The sequence below is a fragment of the Cavia porcellus genome, unplaced genomic scaffold (genome assembly GCF_034190915.1).
Source record: "Cavia porcellus strain 051 isolate PalLab524CR breed Dunkin Hartley unplaced genomic scaffold, mCavPor4.1 scaffold_28, whole genome shotgun sequence".
NCBI lineage: Eukaryota > Metazoa > Chordata > Mammalia > Rodentia > Caviidae > Cavia > Cavia porcellus.
Genome location: NW_026947511.1, coordinates 43,302,853 through 43,319,935, shown reverse-complemented (window position 1 = coordinate 43,319,935; position 17,083 = coordinate 43,302,853). Strand labels below are relative to the sequence as shown.

Here is a 17,083-nt window from a genome sequence, read left to right as displayed (position 1 = left end):
CCCGTGGCCATCACCCTGCTTCTGTAAGGGCTCCCAAGTACACTCAAGTCAGCACTTCTGCATGGACGACCAGGAACCACAGTTAAGACAAAAGGTTTTTATTCAAAAAATGCCAAGTATAAAAAAAAAAATAACAAGATCTCTTTTATTCCCCTGTACAGTATTTCACTCAGATAAAACCAGCAGGCCACACGCTGCTTGAAACAGCCCCAGGGAGGACCCAAGGCACATGCCATCCAGAGCCGGTCCCGACCTCCGTCCTATATACAAGTCAGCTGTGTTGGCTGTCCCCCACCTGGGTCCCATCACCCCACGCACGGCAAGCGTCACAGCCCTCCCCAAGAGGTCCCCAAGTCAGAGGAGGAAAGAAGGGAAGAAAACAAAACCCCCCCCCCAAAAAAAAAAAAAAACTAGCACAGCAGCTGTGGGAGCTCAGAGCAGGAAGGTAACCAAATAAATAAATAAATAAATACATAACATCACCCTCCATCCGGGTTAGAATGAGCATCTTTCCAAACAACAAAATTGAAATGGAAAAAAAAAAAGTAAAATAACTTAAAAAGATTAAAAAAAATTAGATCAACTATGATCCTTTTGTATACTACCATGCCTACTGTACACACATTTACAGCGGTTCCGTTTGCATTGTTCGTGCATTGTGTGTGTGTGTGTGCATGTGTGCGCGCGCGCAAGGCCCTGGCTTGGAAACAGGTTACGTAGAAACCAAAGAGGAAGACGGGTTCACTGGAGTTTTACTAAAGGAGGCAGAAAGCAGGGTGCGGCTCAGCGGTGGCCCCCTGGCCTCTTCCTTGGCACCTTTCCTATGGAGGAGGGGTGGGAACGGGGACCCAACCCAGGCAGATTTTGGGGGAAGCAGCAGATAAGAGGCAAGTTCAAGTATTTCTCCCAGCACAGCCGGAGTCCCCGCAAAAGGCACTCGAAAGAGTCGGAAGAGGTGACAGGGACTTCAAATGATGCTAGTCTATACCCCGCCCCCGCCCGCTTTCCACCAGACCCACCTGGAGTTCAGAAGGGGACAGCGCCAGGCAGGGCCCCACCCCTGCTGGTCTCCCAGCAGCCCCTGGAGCCCAGGGAGGACGCGTCTACACAGGCAGGGGCCAAGTGGGCCAGGAAGGGACCCAGGGCCCTGGAGTCTGGAATGAGTTGAGAATCGTTGTTCCTGTCCGGCACTGTCCTGGGAATCACTGAGGGGGGTTCCCCCCCCCTGGCAGCCCGGCGGGGAGGGCGGGCCTGGCGCAAAGAAGGTTGCTATTTGCTGGTCCCCGGAGACAGGGTGTGCAGGTGGATCTCGGCGGTCTCCTGGGGCAGCAGCCCGGCCTGCATCCATGGGTGATTCTGGATTTCCTCGAAAGTCGGCCGATCAGAGGGCCTCAGGGCCAGGCACCAGCGGATGAGATGCTGACACTCTGCAGGAGGAAGGCGGGAACATGCTCGTTACAGTGACTCAGCCCGGTTCCCGGGGCCCAGGGTGGCGGGCTGAGTGAGCACAGCCCCCCGCCGGGTGATCTGGACTCCAGCCCACTGTGGTAGGAAAGTATCTCCCCTCTTACAACTTGTGGTTTCCTAACTTCAACAGCAGGGCCTTTCCCACGACACCCACTCACAGAACTGAGACGTGAGTCTCAGCCTCACCAGAGCACCAAGGTGACTCAGGTCACCCCAGCTTGCAGGTGAGCTCACCCGGGCACTGCAGGGGAGGCAGGGAGGGGGGCCTCCTCTGCTCCCGGCTGTTCCTCACCTTCGGGGGCACCATCCATCCACAAGGCCACAACTCCGGCCTCCCCTCTTTTTTCCTGAGACCCACTTTTGCTACATTTAAACTGCCCAGACTGGACTTCTCCCTCAACCCACCTGCCTCAGACCCCCAGGTCTGAAAAAACTGGACAGGGAAGACAGCTGGGTGCAGTATTGCACGCAGCACTCAGGGAGGCTGAGGCAGGAGGATGGCCAGGAATTTGAGACCAGCTCAAGCTACATAGTGAGATCTTGTCTCAAAAAAAAAAAAAAAACAAAAAGACACCAAGCCCTTCAGTGCAGTAGCAGAGCAATGGCCTCCTATGCAGAAAGGAACGCCGGGGTCTGATTCTCCAGAGCAAGACTTTAGAGAAACCAAGACTGCTGTAACACACTCGCCCTCTGACCTTCCACCCCAGGTGCCTGTGTGGGTAAATGTGGGGGGCCGCACAAATTGTAAGCCACAGGTCAGGGCCTCCTTGCCCAGGGAGCTCCGCAAGTCACCTGAGGAGACCCGCTGTCGGAAGAAGACCTGGCCCCGGACGATCTCCTCGTCGTGCTCGAAGGGGATGTCACCACACACCATGTCGTAGAGCAGGATCCCCAGAGACCACACGGCAGCAGACCTGCCATGGTAGCGGTGGTAGCGGATCCACTCAGGAGGGCTGTACACCCGGGTCCCTGCGAGCGAAACAGGAAACAGAAAAATACACACTGAGCCAATGCCAATCCCGAACTAATTAAAAAAAAAAAAAAAAAAGGAACCAACTCCCCCTCTCTCAGGAGCTAGGTGAACTGCTTTTTGCATCCTGGGCTACAAGAAAAGTGGAAAGGCAGTTTCTGGCTTCCTTCCAACCCAAAACAGCACCCACCATCATTGTCCCAAACCCCGAACTAAAAATCCTTTCAAGTCAGTCCAAGAAACAAACAGGGCGCCCGCAGCCGCAGTCTGAGGCCACCGGCGAAGAAGGCGCCAGGGAGGACCCGGACCTTCCTCCCAGGTGAGATGCTCTCAGCAGATGGCATGCAGGCCAGGCAGCCTCGGCCTGGAGGCTCCCCTCCCCACCCTGTGGAACCGGGGCAGACACCCACACCCTTTCCTCCCCGGCCTGCTAAGGCAAACGAGCCGAGCCGAGCTGAGCCGCAGGGCTGGTTGCAGACCACGTGATTCCTGTTTACAAACTTTGGATAGTAAAAAAAAAAAAAGAGGTAATCCCCACGGTGGTCACCAGGGGGCAGCAAAGACTTGAAGGAAAAAAAAAAAAAAAAGACCTGGGAGGGCCTGGCCAGCCATTAACTGTGAAATACAAAAAACGCAGCCCTGCCCAGCGTCTTCCAAGGGCAAATAAACACAAACCGCAAGCCCGAGTCACAAGTTTTGAAAGGCTGGCGTTTGCTAGGGTGAGCCACTCCGGGGACGACCCACCCTCGGCGCTTTGATCTCGGGCTCTCCCCCCCGCCCCCCCCCCCGCCTTCTGTTCCAAAAGCAGCCGCTCAAGCCCCTCCCTAGCCAGATAGGTTTTCATCTCCCCGCGGAGACTCGACTCATTCCCAGTCCAGCAGCAGATTTTATTCACCGCAGTCCGCGCCCGCCTCCCCTGCCCCGCGCCACGCCGAGGAGAGAAAAATTCTATGGCGTTAAAGTCTTTCCGGAACCCTCATCCCAGATCAAAAGGGAAGCACAGCAACGCTCCACTCTCACCAATCAAAACAGAAATTAACAAAAACCCCCACCCGCGCGCCGTCTCTCCCCTCCCACCCGCATCGCTCTCTCCCAGACAGGAAAGTGGGTCAGACTTTGGAAAATCTGGGCTACGGCCCGTGGCCCACAAGCTCTTATTCATCGGGAAAGCTTGGAACCCACTGAATTCCACTGAAAAAATGCAATCATGCCAGAAGCATTACAGGTTCGGCTAGCCTGGAATCCCCGACGCAGCCGGCAGGCTCTCCTGCGCCCCACCCCGGCCAGCGGCCAGTCGGGCGGCCCAATGACCTTTACAAAGGCCCGGCGCTGTGAGGCCGCGAGGCCCGGTCAGGTCACCTGGGCAACACCCGGGGGGCCAACTCACCATCGAAGTCGGTGTAGACGGTATCCTTGAGCAGCGCCCCCGACCCGAAGTCGATGAGCTTGAGCTCGCCGCGGCTGAGGTCGATGAGGATGTTTTCGTCCTTGATGTCGCGATGCAGCACCCCGCAGTCGTGGCAGTGGCGCACGGCCTCCAGCACCTGCCCGAAGAAGCTGCGCGCCAGCTCCTCCTGGAGGGCTCCCCTCTCCGTGATAAAGTCGAAGAGGTCTTGTACCGGCTCCGGCCTCTCCAAGATCAGCACAAAACTGTCGGGCCTCTCGAACCAGTCGAGAAGCCGGATGACGCCGGAGAAGCCCGAGCTCACCTTCTTCAACAGGACCACTTCCATGGGCACCCGGGTGCCATTGGGCTGTGGGCATCAACAAGGGGGGCCGGTGAGCTGAGACGCGGGAGACGGCGAGGCGCGTGCGCACCCCAGAGGCCACCCACCCGAACCGGACCCTCCAGCATCCTTGGGGTCGCGCGTCCCCGGCGCTCACCAACTCGCCCCAGTCAGAGATCCGGTCCTTCTCCACGTGCTTGATGGCCACCTGCAAGCCCCGAGAACACAGAGCCCTTAGATCCCCCACACACAGGTCCCGCACCCGCGCCACACACACCCGGCGCGCCCGGCTCACCGGCAAGTTGTCGGCGACGCGGACGCCTGAGTACACCGAGCCGAAGCCACCGCTGCCCAGGAGCGGGCCCACCTGGTACTGCGACTCCAGGGGCTCCTTGTCCTTGCCTACGGAGAGCAGAAGCAGGGCGCTCGGCTCCAGCCCCTCGCGCGCCCCGATCCCGGCCCCACGCGCGCCCCGGTCCTCGGGAGTCGGCGGCGGGGGACGCGCACTCACCGGGAGCCAGCTTGGTGGCGTGCAGGTCGCCGCAGGGCGCGGCACGCAGGTGGGCAAGCGAGTTGATCTTGGACAGAAGCATCCCCACCTCCAGGGCGTCGGCGCGGGGACGCGGCCCGGGGCGGCTGCGGCGCGGGCTGCGGGTGGCGTTGCGGCGGGGGCTGCGGCGGGCGCGGGAGGCCGAGGCGGAGCGCGGCCCGGGGCGCCGGCGGAGGGAGAGCTGGGCAGGCGGCGGGGAGCGCGGCTGCCGGGGCGGAACGCGGGGCTCGCGGCTGCTGCGCCTACTGCTGTGCCTGCTGGTGCTGCTGCTGCTGCGGATCGCACCGCCGACTGCGCTCCGGCCTCCTCCGCCACCGCGGCCGCTGCTGCAGACGCCCGGCTCGCCCCGCCGCCAGGAGTAAAGGGGCGGAGCGCGCGGGCGGGGAGGGCGCGCAGGCGGGCGGGGCCGGGGCGGGGCCTCTCCGGGAGGCCTAGGCGGGGAGCCGGGCGGCCGGGCTGGCGCGGGGAGGCCAGGGGGTGGGGCGGTGGCCGGCCGCGGCCACTCCTCTCGGGCCCCGCCCCGCGCGCCCGGCCGCTGCGCCTCAGCCCCGCCCCCGCGGGCGAGTCGCCAGCCAATCGGAGGCGAGCTGATCTGCATAGCCGCGCGCGCCCCGCCCCACTCCCCGCGGTCAGAATGGTCTCTGCGCCGCCACGACGTGGCGGGAAGGAAAAGGCGCCAAAGCGGAGGGGGCGGCGCGCGGCGGGCGGAAGGACGGGGCGGGGCGGCGCGATTCAAACCCAAACAATAACAAAGCGGCCGAGGCGCGGCGGCGGCGGCGCGGGGATCGCGCGGGCCCGGGGTCAAGGGCTTGGGCTCGGGCCGGCCGGCCTGGCGGTCCCCGCGTGACTCAGCCGAGGCCTGGCGGGTGGGCCACGGCCCCGCGGGGCGGAGTCGGCAGCGGCGCAGTCGCCGGCCGGTGGCGCCGAGAGGCCGAGCGGGGACGGGCGCCCCCTCCCCTGCCGCCCCAGAAAGGAGGGGAAAGTGGGGTGCGCGGCGCGGGGGAGATCACGACACCCGTGTCGCCGCGGTGGGCCGGATGCCGCCCCGGCCCTGCTGAGCAAGACGCCCGGCGGCCGCCCGCGCGCGATGGCGTCAGCGCTGTCACGCTGCAGTCACCTTCCCCGTCGCCTCCAGTCCCCACGCCTGCGGTTCCGGTTGACTCCCGCCCGGGCTCGCGGAAGCCTCCGCCCACCCGTGGAAACCACGCGCCAAGCCCCGGGCCACCTCCCCTTTTGTCCCCTCTGATCTGTACTGTGAGACGCACAGGTGAATCCGCGGTGGGCTCAGGTCGTGCAGCGCGGTCTGTCCAAGTTCCAGCCCTTGAAAAAGAAGGGGCTAGCCGGGTGTGGGGGCCCACGCCTGTAATCCCAGCACTAGGAAAGCTGAGGCAGGAGAATCGTGAGCTCAGGGCCAGCCTGAACCGCATGGTGAGACCCTATCTCAGACAAAAAAAAAAGGATCTAACCCTGATGTGGCCCCACACGCCTGCACTTGGGAGGTTGAGGCAGCAAGATGCTGGAAAGGTCAAATGTTACACTATAAATGCAAGGCCTGCCTGGGCTACATAGAGAAACTCTCAAAACAGACAAGATCTAGCTCAACTGCCCAGGCTGATCTTGAATTTATAATCCTCTTGCCTTAAATTTTAGATTGGCTGGGATTACAGGTATGTATCACCATGACTGGCTCCCTCCTTTTATTTTTTATTTTTATTTTGTCTCTTTGAGACATGGTCTCCCTACACAGTTCAGGCTAAGGTTGAACTCACTTTGTTGCTCAGGCTGACCTTGAACTTACAGGGATCCTCCTGCGTCAGCCTCCCAACTGCTGGGATTATAGATATGTGCCACCGCCACCATACCTGGCTCAACTCCCTCACTTTTACTGAATTCCTTTCCACCCTTCAAGAGACCTTGACCCATTAAATTGTGCTAGGGATACATAGCTCCAATTCCAGTTTTCTGGGAGGCTGAAGCAGGAGGATTACAAATTCTAATCCAAGCTAAGAATTTAGCAAAACCTTGTCTCAACATTGGCAATCATAAGAAGGACTGGAGATGTAGCTCAAGGTGAAAGCCCTAGGTTCAATCCCCAGTACCACATACACTCACACAAAAATAGTTTCACCATCATTTGTTGAACAAAGTCCAAGCATTTCTTCATCATCCGTCCCCCTCATCTGACACTCATGTGAGGTTTTGTAACACATCTTCTTGCTTAGTCATTTGCCGGTTATTTATGCTGATTCTCTGTTCCTTGAATCCATACTTCATCCAACATTTGTTGATGGAAGAGAAAACCATGCCCCAACAGAAAGATCATGACCAAAGTCAATTTATGGAAGCCAGGGGTGATGCTGCATTACCTGTAACTCAAGGACTCTGGGGAGGCTGAGGCAGGTGGACCACTTGAGCTCAGAACTTCAGCCTGAGCAACATAGACCCCCCACCACCACCACCAAGATGTGTTTGTTTGTGGTGGGCATGTAGCCCAGCAATCAAGGTCTCCCTCTTGATTAGCATTTCCCAGGCTAGAGTTCCATCACTGCCCTAAGAAAATCAATTTATACTGGTGGCACACTCTTGTAATCCCAGCACTTGGAAGGCTGAGGTAGGAGGATGGTTTTCGAGTTCAACACCAGCATGAACTGTATAGCAAAACCCTGTCTCAAAAAGACAGAAAGAAAAGAAACAGAAAATCAGCTTATACCACGTTTCAGCAAACTAACCAAATGAGGCTTCGGCACAATAAAGCAAGGGTAGTGACACAAAAAATGCTGGATATGACACAGCAAGTTCACGGCCGTGCAGTTGAAGAACAAATTCTAAGAACAGCGGAGGTTAAGAGTAGGAAAATTTACTGGAGAACAGGAGTGGGGAATAGGGAATAGGACCTGTTCCTGAAAGACAAAAGGGGTACCCAATGGGTTGCCAAGGAGCCCGCCTCTCAAAAATAATGTTACAAAGCAAAATCATGTGACAGATACAACATGTGTCAAACTTATGATCAACCAATAGGACTGCACTGTAGTTGCTTAGGTAATAGGGATCCAATGGGAGCAAGGGTACCTGAGTGACATTGTTAACCTGAATCCGGGATCTGTAGTCTTGGCCTTGCCTTTATTTATTTATTTATTTATTTTGAGACAGGGTCTCGCTGTGCAGAGCTCAGGTTGGCCTTGAGCTCACTTTGTATCCCAGGCTGGTCTCAAACTCAAAGGATCCTCCTGCCTCAGCCTCCCAAGTGCTGGGATTACAGGCGTGAGCCACCAAGCCCGGCTTTGGCCTTGTCTTTAGTTTTATAGTCTTAGTCTTAGTGATGGGAGAGTTTTAGGCCCATCTTCAGGAAGATGAAGGGAAATCTCAAAAAGGTGGCACCATGCTGGGGGTTTAGCTCAGTGGCACAAGTGCCTGACTGACAAACGAGGTTGTGAGTTCCATCCTCAATACCAAAAAAATAGAAAAGAAAGTGATACCAGTACCCCAAGCCTGGGTTCATCCCTAGGGAAATATGTAAATCCAGCCACTGTCACTTTAATCCTTAAAGGCAACAGCCACAGTCCTGACGGATTCTCTCTCTTTTTTTTTTTTTCCTGATGGATTCTCTTTTGCACTGACTCCCTGTCTTATTGCCTCTCCTCTCTATAAACTTCTTTCTCCTTTTTTTTTTTTTTTTTGGTGGTGCCAAGCATCGAACTCACAACCTCACACTTGTCAGGCAGGCACTTATGCTGCTGAGCTAAATCCCCAGCCCGTTTGTTGTTGTTGTTGTTTTTTGTCTTTTTCGTTTTTATCAGTACCAGGGATTGAACTCACGACTGCCTGCTTGCAAGGCAGGCACTTAGGCCACTGAGCTAAATCCCCAACCCCAAAATAAAAGGTTTTAAAGGGCTTGGACGTAGCTCAGGGCAAAGGTCCTGGGTTCAATCCCCAGTACCCCCCCCCCAAAAAGAAGTTTTATGTGTTAAATCAAGTTTTTGATATGCATCTGTAATTTCAGCCTCAGGGAGGCTGAGGCAGGAATATCACAGGTTCAGGGCTAGCCTGGTCTCCATTGTCAGACCCCATCTCAAAAAACAAAATCAAAAAAGTTAATAAGTTAAAAGTCCAACTTGTAGTGTATGCCTGTAACTCCAGCACTTGGGAGGCTGAGGCAGGGGGATCACTGCAAATTCAAGGCCAGCCTGGGCTCCATGGTGAGACCCTGTCTCCAAAAAATAAAACAAAACAATCCTATAGCAGGGCCAGTACTAAAAGAAGCACTTTGCCCAAGGGTAGACAGCCAGAGGCTGCACAAACTCCTGTCACCCATCCTTTGGTTTTTTGAGGAGGGACATGAGATGAATTTCAGCAATTTTCCATTTTGTTACTAAATTTCAACAGTATTATCCACAAGGCCTGGTTCCAAGAGCGCTGAAAAGTCAGGAAAGGCTTTGAGGCCAATGTACACTTTCCTCTGTCTGTCCCTTTTTCTTTCTTTTTTTGAGACCAGCTCTCACTGTGTAATCCAGGCTGACCTCAACAAGATTCTCCCAAAAAAAAAAAAAAAAAAACATTCTCCCACCTCAGCTTCCTGAGTGCCAGGATTCCAGGTGTGCACCACCACGCCCAGTTTTTAATGTGGATTTTAGAACATGAGACAGGAATCAGCAGAAAAGAGTGAGAACAGGAGCTTAGTAAGATCAGGAATGACGGGGACTGGGGATTTAGCTCACTCAGCAATATAAGTGCCTGCCTTGCAAGCAGGCAGTTGTGAGTTCGATCCCTGGTACCTATAAAAACGAAAAAGACAAAAAAAAAAAAAAAAAAAAAAAACATCAGGAACGGCAGCAAAACATGCTTTGTGTTGAGCAGGGCATGGTGGCTCACACCTATAATCCTAGCACTTGGAAGGCTTGAGGTGGGAGGATCCTTGGGAGTTCGAGACCAGCCTGGGCTACAAAGTGAGCTCAAGGCCAGCCTGAACTACATAGCGAGACCTTGTCTCAAAAAGACAAGTAAAAACAAAAGACAAATAAATAAATAAATAAATAAATAAATGTTCCTCAAGCTTGTGAAATGAATGAGCAAAAGTTTCTTAGAAAAAGAAAGAAAAGCAAGGCTGGGCGAGGTGGTACACACCTGTCATCCCTCCATTTGGGAGGCTGAGGCAGGAAGATTGCCAGGAATTTGAGGCCAATTGAAATTACATATTCAGTCTCAAAAAACAAAACAAAACAGAAGAAAAACAAAGCTGGGCATAGTGGCACCGGTGTGTAATCCCAGCACGTGGGAGGCTGAGGCAGGAGGATCTCTGAGTTCAAGGCCAGTCCGGACTACATAGGGAGACCGTGTCTCAAAAGACAAAAAGACAAAGAGAGAGGCAGAAAGAGAGTCACTAGGACTCCTGGTGCCAGTGATGCCAAGCGAGACAGAAAGAAAGATAAACATTAGACGTGATTCATTCTCCACTGAAGCAGAAACCAGGAAGACCCTGACCCAGGCAGCTTCTGTCTACAGCGGGGTGACAGCAGTCAGGTTCCAAATATCAACAAGGACGGGCTTAGGAGAGGGCGGAAATGCGCTCACTGGCGTGGCGTGGAGAAACCCCGGCTTTTGACTCGTACTTCCCCTTTGACTCTGTCTTGCTTCTCTTTTTAGGTGGTTGCTACTCAAAACAAACAAAAGGCAGCTCCCAGCTCTGCAGATAAACAAGGCTGCCTCCTCTTCTGCCTGTGGCTTGGACCAAGTGGCTGTGAAGGCACCTTTTGTTTTGATTTGGAGGCACCCTCACAGGTTTCCCTGCCTCTCTTCTGTTTCGGTACTCCTGGCCATTGCACCCAGGGCCTTCGGACCGAGCTGTAACCTGGTCCTTGTTATTTTTTATAGAGACCAAGCCTCTATAAAAACTCCAGTTTGCCCAGGCTGGACTCAGACTTGGAATCTCGCTGCCTCAGCCTCCCAGGGTGCTACAGATCTGCACCACCAGGCTCAGCTTCCAGTCTAGTCTTGATCCTCTGGGCTCAGTGGATCCCTGTCTTCCCCAGGAGCCGGGATGGCGGGCATACGGTACTGCTCTAGGAAGTCACAGATGCTTTAGATGTTTCAAACAGAGTCTCACTGCAGGGCGTGGTGGCACATACCTCTAATCCCAGCATTCAGGAGGCTGAGGCAGGAGGATCCGAAATGTGAGCCCATTTTGGACAATTAGATGACTTAGTGAGACTCTGTCTCAAAATAAAACAAATTTTTAATAAAAGGACTAGGCAGGGAGCTGAGTAAGAAAGCCCTCGTTTCAATCCTCAGGACCAAAATAAATGAGTCAAACAGATAATGCACTCCAATCTGGCTCACCAGAGAGCCTAGTCAGCAGTGCTGGTGCTCCGAGGGCTTGGTGAGCTCGCTCCCGGCTTCAGTCACAGGGAGAGGCCCCAGCCAGGCCATCCTCGAGTGGAGGATTCTGCTGGCACAGCAGGGCCACCACATGGGCCACAGCCTCAGCTCTGTCCTCAAATCCAGCGCCCTTCAGACCCTACGTGCCACAGCTCTGCCCGCCCCCTTGGGCCAGATGTGTTTCTGGGATTGGATGTTTTTTTTGGGGGGGGGAGGGGGTTGGTTGTTTAGATTTCTTTCTTTGGTTTGATGGGATTTTGGCAGGTGGTTGTTTGTTGTTGTTGTTGAGACAGGGTCACACTATGTAGCCCAGGCTGGCCTCCAACTCATGGCAGCCCTCCTGCCTCAGCCTCCCGAGCGCTGGGATGACGGCCATGCACCACCACGCCAGCTTCTCTCTGTTCTTTCGTGGAGACCCAATTGGTGCGGGAAGGAAGGGTTTGCCGAGCGGCAAATTAACGGTAAAGGCAACACACGCTTTCTTCCTACAACATGTTTATGAGTTCAGGCCTAAAACGCTCACAGAAACTTTTCTGGGGAATTTTCTGGTACATAGGGACTTTCCGGTTGTCTCCGCAGCTGCCTCGGCCTGAAAACAGAAAGCGGCTTCGTTTCTGGGCTCAGTGCACCTGCGCCACCTCGGCCGGCAAGTCCCACGTGGCCATGCTGTGTCCCCATGAGCAGTCCTGAAAGTGCGTGGCACCTGGGGACTTGTTAAAGATGCAAATCCTGGGCCCACGCAGGAATCGGAAACTCAGGGCCGGGCCGGGCCGGTCAGGCCTCGGAGAGCTCCCGTGTCTCTGCTGGGCCCAGGGCACCCCGGCACCCAGGGACCCCTGGGACCAGGTCTCCACAGCCATGCCCAACCCGCGTCGAACAAACCGAGTCATCTACTTTCATTACTTTGTTTACTTTGTGTTTTCAAGAGAAAAGGTCTTTGCATGTTGTTCAGGCCTGGGCTGCAAAGTGAGCTCAAGGCCAGCCTGAACCGCATAGTGAGACCCTGCCTCAAAAAGAAAAAAGAAAAAGACCCCAAAACTGAACACATAAACTGTAGCTGGGTTGACTCAAACCCCAACACCGTGTAAAGCAGTAAGTCACTTCACAGAAGCTCGGCCACAGTGGCACATGCCTGGCCTCTTCGAGCTACTTTGGAGGCTGAGGCAGAAGATCACAGGTTAGAGACCAATCTGGGCAACAGAACAAACTCAAAAAAAAAAAAAACAAAAAAGGAAAAAGGGTCAGGGAGGTAGCTAGGGCACCCCTGCAAAAATAAAAACAAAACAAAAAATCTTACCAAAGGCCTGGCCTTTAAGTGGCGCATCCTGGTCCATGCCCAGGACAGGGGAAGCCTATTTTTAGAGGGCTCTCGACACCCTGAAGATGTGACCCCTCAGAAGGGTTAAGAAAGGACTCCTTCCTGCACAGGTTAGAGTCCCTCAGAGACCGAGCTGATGCTGACTCAGGCAGGCAGGAATTGCACGGCGTAAACCTCTGAAGACTCAGTTTCCTCACCTGTAATTTGAAGCTAATAATAGCTCCCAGGTAGCCGAATAATAGCCAGAACCCAGTAATTGGCAAGTGTGTGACAGGCGCTCTGGACCCTATGACGGGCAAGTGGTAATTAACCCATTTTCCATATCGGCTGTGTGGAAGGCAGATGGGTTTGCAGTGAATTTTTATGGCAGTTTTTAAACCTGCATCACAGGAGCCAGGCCTGGTGGTGTATTCCTGTGATGCCAGCATTTGGGAGGCTGAGGCGGGAGGATTGCTTCACCTTCCAGGTCAGCCTGGGCTCAACTTTATGGCGATCCTCCTGCCTCAGCCTCCTGAATGCTGAGATTACAGGTGTATGGCACCATGCCCAGCCTCCCACTCATCTTTGGGGCTCAGCTCTGCTAACTCAATTGAATCTGAGGTGCTGATGAGTGTGTGTGGGGGGGTGCTGAACAGGAGCTCACCCTGAAGACAGCCGGGTTTCTCCAGCATCATTCTCCCAAGAGTGAGCAGCCTTCGGGCACCAGGGACAGGGAGAGATTTCCAGCAGGGGCATTTCCTCAGGCACCTCCAGTTACACCATGTGGAGCGCTGCCTGGCCACGTGATCTGAGCAGCCCCGCGGCTCTGTGCACTGTGACCGGCACCCAGGGGACTCGGCGGAAGCAGAGCTGTCCTTCCTAGCAGGGCTTGGAAGTGGTGACCGCTACTTACGTCACTTAGAGGAAAGGGACAGGCAGACGACGCACATGCAGGCTGGGAGCCGTAATCACGGGCGATGACGTTTGAAATTAGAAACCAGCCTTTAATGCGCCTGTGCATTGCTGCCCAAGGAAATCTGGGAGCCTGGAAGCGATCCAAACAATTTTAGAAATTTAACCAGGCCGGGTGGTGTGAGAGCCTGGAATCCCAGTGCGCTGGGAGGCTGAGGCAGGAGGACTGCAAATTCTAGCCCGACCTGAGCAACTCAGTGACATTAGGGAGATCCTGTCTCTAAAATTCAAAATTAAAAAGGGGCGGAGAAGTAGCTCTGTGTGAAGCTGGGTTCAATGTCCAGCGGCGGATCAGAATTTTCTCTACAGGCTGGGGATTTAGCTCAGCGGCATAAACGCCTGCCTTGCAAGCAAGCAGTCGTGAGTTCGATCCCCGGTACCGATAAAAAGGAAAAAGACAAAAAAAAAAAAAAAGAATTTTCTCTACAGTAACCAAAATGAATGAGCTGGGACTAGAAATGCAGGATGGAGAAAAATGTTTGGATCTCACTATGTAGCGCAGATTAGCCTTGAACTCACAGCGATCCTCCTGTCTCAGCCTCCCAAGTGCTGGGATTACAGGTACGCACCACCACGCCCGGCCGTCAGAACAGAGTCCCAGTTTTAAAGTAACTGCCTGCCGCCAGGCTTTAACTACCTTCTGCTGAGTGTGGTAACGGATGCCTACAATCCCGGTACTCTGGAGGCTGAGGCAGGAGGATTGTCAAGCATTCGAGGCCGGCCTGAGCAAACTTATAGTGAGACCCTGTCTAAAAAAAAAAAAAAACAGGACAAAACAAAACAGTAAAAAAAAAAAAAAAAGAACTTCAAAGCAAAGGAAGCTAGAACATCCCTTTTGACTACCCAGACTTCAATTGCTGCTACCAAAGAAAAGGTTTGACAGCAGGGCCAGGTGGGATGTGCTTGTGATCCCACCAGTGGGGAGGCAGAGGCAGGAGGATTGACAGTTTGAGCCCAGCCCTAGCAACCTAGTGAGAATTTATCAAAATAAAAAAGGGCGGTAGGGGTAGCTTGTGTGAAGAGTTTTAGTTCCCAGGCCACAAAAAAAGGGCAGAGGGTGGGGCCGGGATGTAGCTCAGTGCCAGCCCCTTGGGTTTGGTCTCTGCTACAACCACAATAACAAAACAACCAAAAGAGGGTTTTACTACTCACTGCGTTTTAATTTTTGTGACACTGGGGATTAAACCCAGGCCCTTCATACTGAGCTCGTCACTAACTCTTTTTGAACTTTTGTTGTTGGTGGTATTGCCGAGACAGGGTCTCAACAAGTCACAAACTGCCCAGGCTGGGTTGGAATTTGAGATCCTCCTGCCTCAGCCTCCTGAGTGCTGGGATCACAGCTCTGTGCTACCATACCTGGTGAAAGATGGTTATTTTATTTTTTTTTACTTTATTTTTTAATTAATTAGGTTAATTAGTACATTTGAGGTATACATAATCACATTCACCGCGGGGAATTTGTACCTGTGCATGACGTAACCTGGTTCTTTTTTTCCCATTCCCCTAAGAATGGTTATTTTGAAAGTTCACAAGGTGAAGAGAGTGACATTCACCTGTACACAGCCTGTGCTCATGAGTGTGGGCAAATCTAACTGTCCCCAAGAGGCCAGCTCCCAGCTCCTGGGCTCCAGTGCTCCCTCCCCCAACTCTTCAATCCGCCCTGGAAAGCACAGGACAGATCTCAAAGACACAGGCATGGGGACTTTCACCATGCTGCTGAGCACAGCTGCTGGGGTGAAAGGGCATGGGGAGAAATCTGGGTGACAGGTGACTGCATTGGTGGTGACCCTGAGGAACCTAGGCATTGATCACTGTGCAGAGCCATCATCTCAGCACTGTAGGAGGCTGAGGCAGGACGATCCAAAGCTCCAGCTCAGGCTGGGCAAATTTCGTGACTTAGCAAAACCTTGTCTAAAAATAAAAAATAGTAACTAAGATGATAATGGTAATAATGATAGAGTTGGGGACGTCACTCAGTATCCATCTCCAGTACCATAAAAAAGGGTGGCCACCACTCTGAGTGGGTACATTGTCAGCAGGTGATAGGAAGCCGGTGGGGTGGTGCCCAGGGGCACCTGGAGCCCACCTCTGTGGGCTTCCTGTGGGGTCTGCAGTCCGTTTCACCCCTGCAGACCACACAGCTACTGTGCAGCGTGCCTGTCACCCACAAGTCCAACAGATGTGCCCCAAATATACTTCTTGGGGATTTTGATCAGTTTATTTTTGAAGCAACAAGGTCTCCCCATATAGCTCAGGCTGGATTTGAACGAACTTGGTTGCAATGTGAATTTGCAGGCCCCGCCCAGGCAGGCCTAAAGATCCAGAAACTCTGGAGCTGGAAGGGGGATGCACATCACATCTGTAATTCCATTCCTTGGGAGGCTGAGGCAGGAGAATCACCATGAGTTTGAGGCCTGCCTGGGCTATATACTGAATTCAAGGACAGCCTGCCACAGCAAGATCCTGTCTTAATATATTTATGTATAATATCATATAAATATTTTAAAAGACTCAGGAAGTGCAGCAGGGCCAGCAGCCAGAGGGTAAAGTCCCTGAAGACACCGGGTGCCAGTTGGGAGTTCAGTCCTGAGCTGCAATTGTGGGCTGCAGGGTGGAGAAGGAGGCTGGTGAGCCCTGGCTGGCTCCATTATTATCCTAATACGGGCGGGTTTTCTGGGCCCTGAGGCTGAACACGAAGCAGACCTGTTCCTCGGAACTGTGAAGTCACTTTTCCTTGGCTTTAAACAAAAAGAAAAGAAAAAAAAAGATTGCTTCCCGGGCCCCACTGGTCTCTGAACTTTTCCCTTTTCTAGTAAAAGTACAAAATCCAGCTGGAGTTCTTGACCGACAACATCTTTCTTCAGAAGTTACTGCTTTCGATGTTCTGCTGAGTTCCAGAGATAAGATAAATAATTTACCAAATGTAGGTTTCTGATTACTCACGCCATTAGCATCCGGGCCGGCGCTGTGGGCCCTGGGGAGCTGGGGTTGCTCAGATGCCGCCCATCTGCTTTTGTTTTTTTTTGGGGGAGCTCTATTTGGGGGGTGGGGTTGCAGAGGCAGGAGCTTCCAGCATCCCACACATAGTTTGGGGATGAACTGCGCGATCTTAAGGGTTTTACTGGAAATTCTGGGCAACGTGATTTTCTCCTTTAAAAACGACCCAGCTGCTGAGGCTCCTTTCCCCGCTTCGTCTCCCTAATCTTATTTTTCTTTTCCAGGGTTGTACAGAGCAAGGTGTCCACGGTGTACGCTCCACCCGAGACGGGGTGTTTGTCCTCCATGCGGGGGCGTGGGAGAGAAGTCACTGCAGAGAATTTGATGCCAGGGATTCAGGGGGGTTTATCCTAAATCCAATGACCCTGTTTGGGGCCAGCAGAGCCGTGTGTCACATGAAAACACCCCTCCTCACGTCCCCAGCCCGTGACACCGGTGTCCGTATCAATGTCAGGCTGATGGGTAAAGAGGCCACCAAACAGCTCTGCTTTGTGTCGAGGACCTGTGATTATCCTGCTCAGCACTGAGGTGTCAACTGGGTTAGCAGCAGAGATCACAGCCAAAATCGCAGCCCCTGAGGATGGGCTGTGGCAAAAAAGCCAAGGAGATAAAAACCAAAAAGCTGGGTGTGTCAGCTACGTGGGGTGATGGGAAACTAGAGGGACAGATGGCGAAGTTTTTAAAAAGTATTACAGCTGGGCGTGGTGGCACACACTGTCATCCGGGCACTC

General features: G+C 53.7%; 1 protein-coding gene across 2 annotated transcripts; it reads right to left on the bottom strand.

Annotated features, from left to right (window-relative positions):
- Nucleotides 1-82: 82 nt before the first annotated feature.
- On the bottom strand, nt 83-5,052 carry Pim1 (Pim-1 proto-oncogene, serine/threonine kinase). Of its 2 annotated transcripts, XM_063238951.1 has the most exons (6): nt 4,676-5,052; nt 4,460-4,566; nt 4,322-4,372; nt 3,825-4,191; nt 2,260-2,436; nt 83-1,427 (listed from the first exon to the last, which is right to left on the bottom strand). In XM_063238951.1, exons 1-6 carry the CDS (start codon nt 4,755-4,757, stop codon nt 1,270-1,272), a joined length of 942 nt encoding a protein of 313 aa, XP_063095021.1. In that variant the 5' UTR covers nt 4,758-5,052; the 3' UTR covers nt 83-1,269. The 2 variants fall into 2 exon arrangements, with proteins under 2 accessions (XP_063095021.1, XP_063095022.1); XM_063238952.1 differs by lacking the exons at nt 3,825-4,191; nt 4,322-4,372; nt 4,460-4,566; nt 4,676-5,052 and adding an exon at nt 2,628-2,854.
- Between the last annotated feature and the right edge of the window lie 12,031 nt (nt 5,053-17,083).

Bases quoted from the DNA above. Each gene is read 5' to 3' on its own strand.
- Pim1 (XM_063238951.1), bottom strand. From the start codon at position 4,757: ATGCTTCTGTCCAAGATCAACTCGCTTGCCCACCTGCGTGCCGCGCCC. The intron at 4,192-4,321 runs GTGAGCGCCGGG...TGATGCCCACAG, and splicing joins TCTCTGACTGGGGCGAGTTG to CCCAATGGCACCCGGGTGCC. The intron at 1,428-2,259 runs GTGACTTGCGGA...TTCCTCCTGCAG, and splicing joins CCGACAGCGGGTCTCCTCAG to AGTGTCAGCATCTCATCCGC.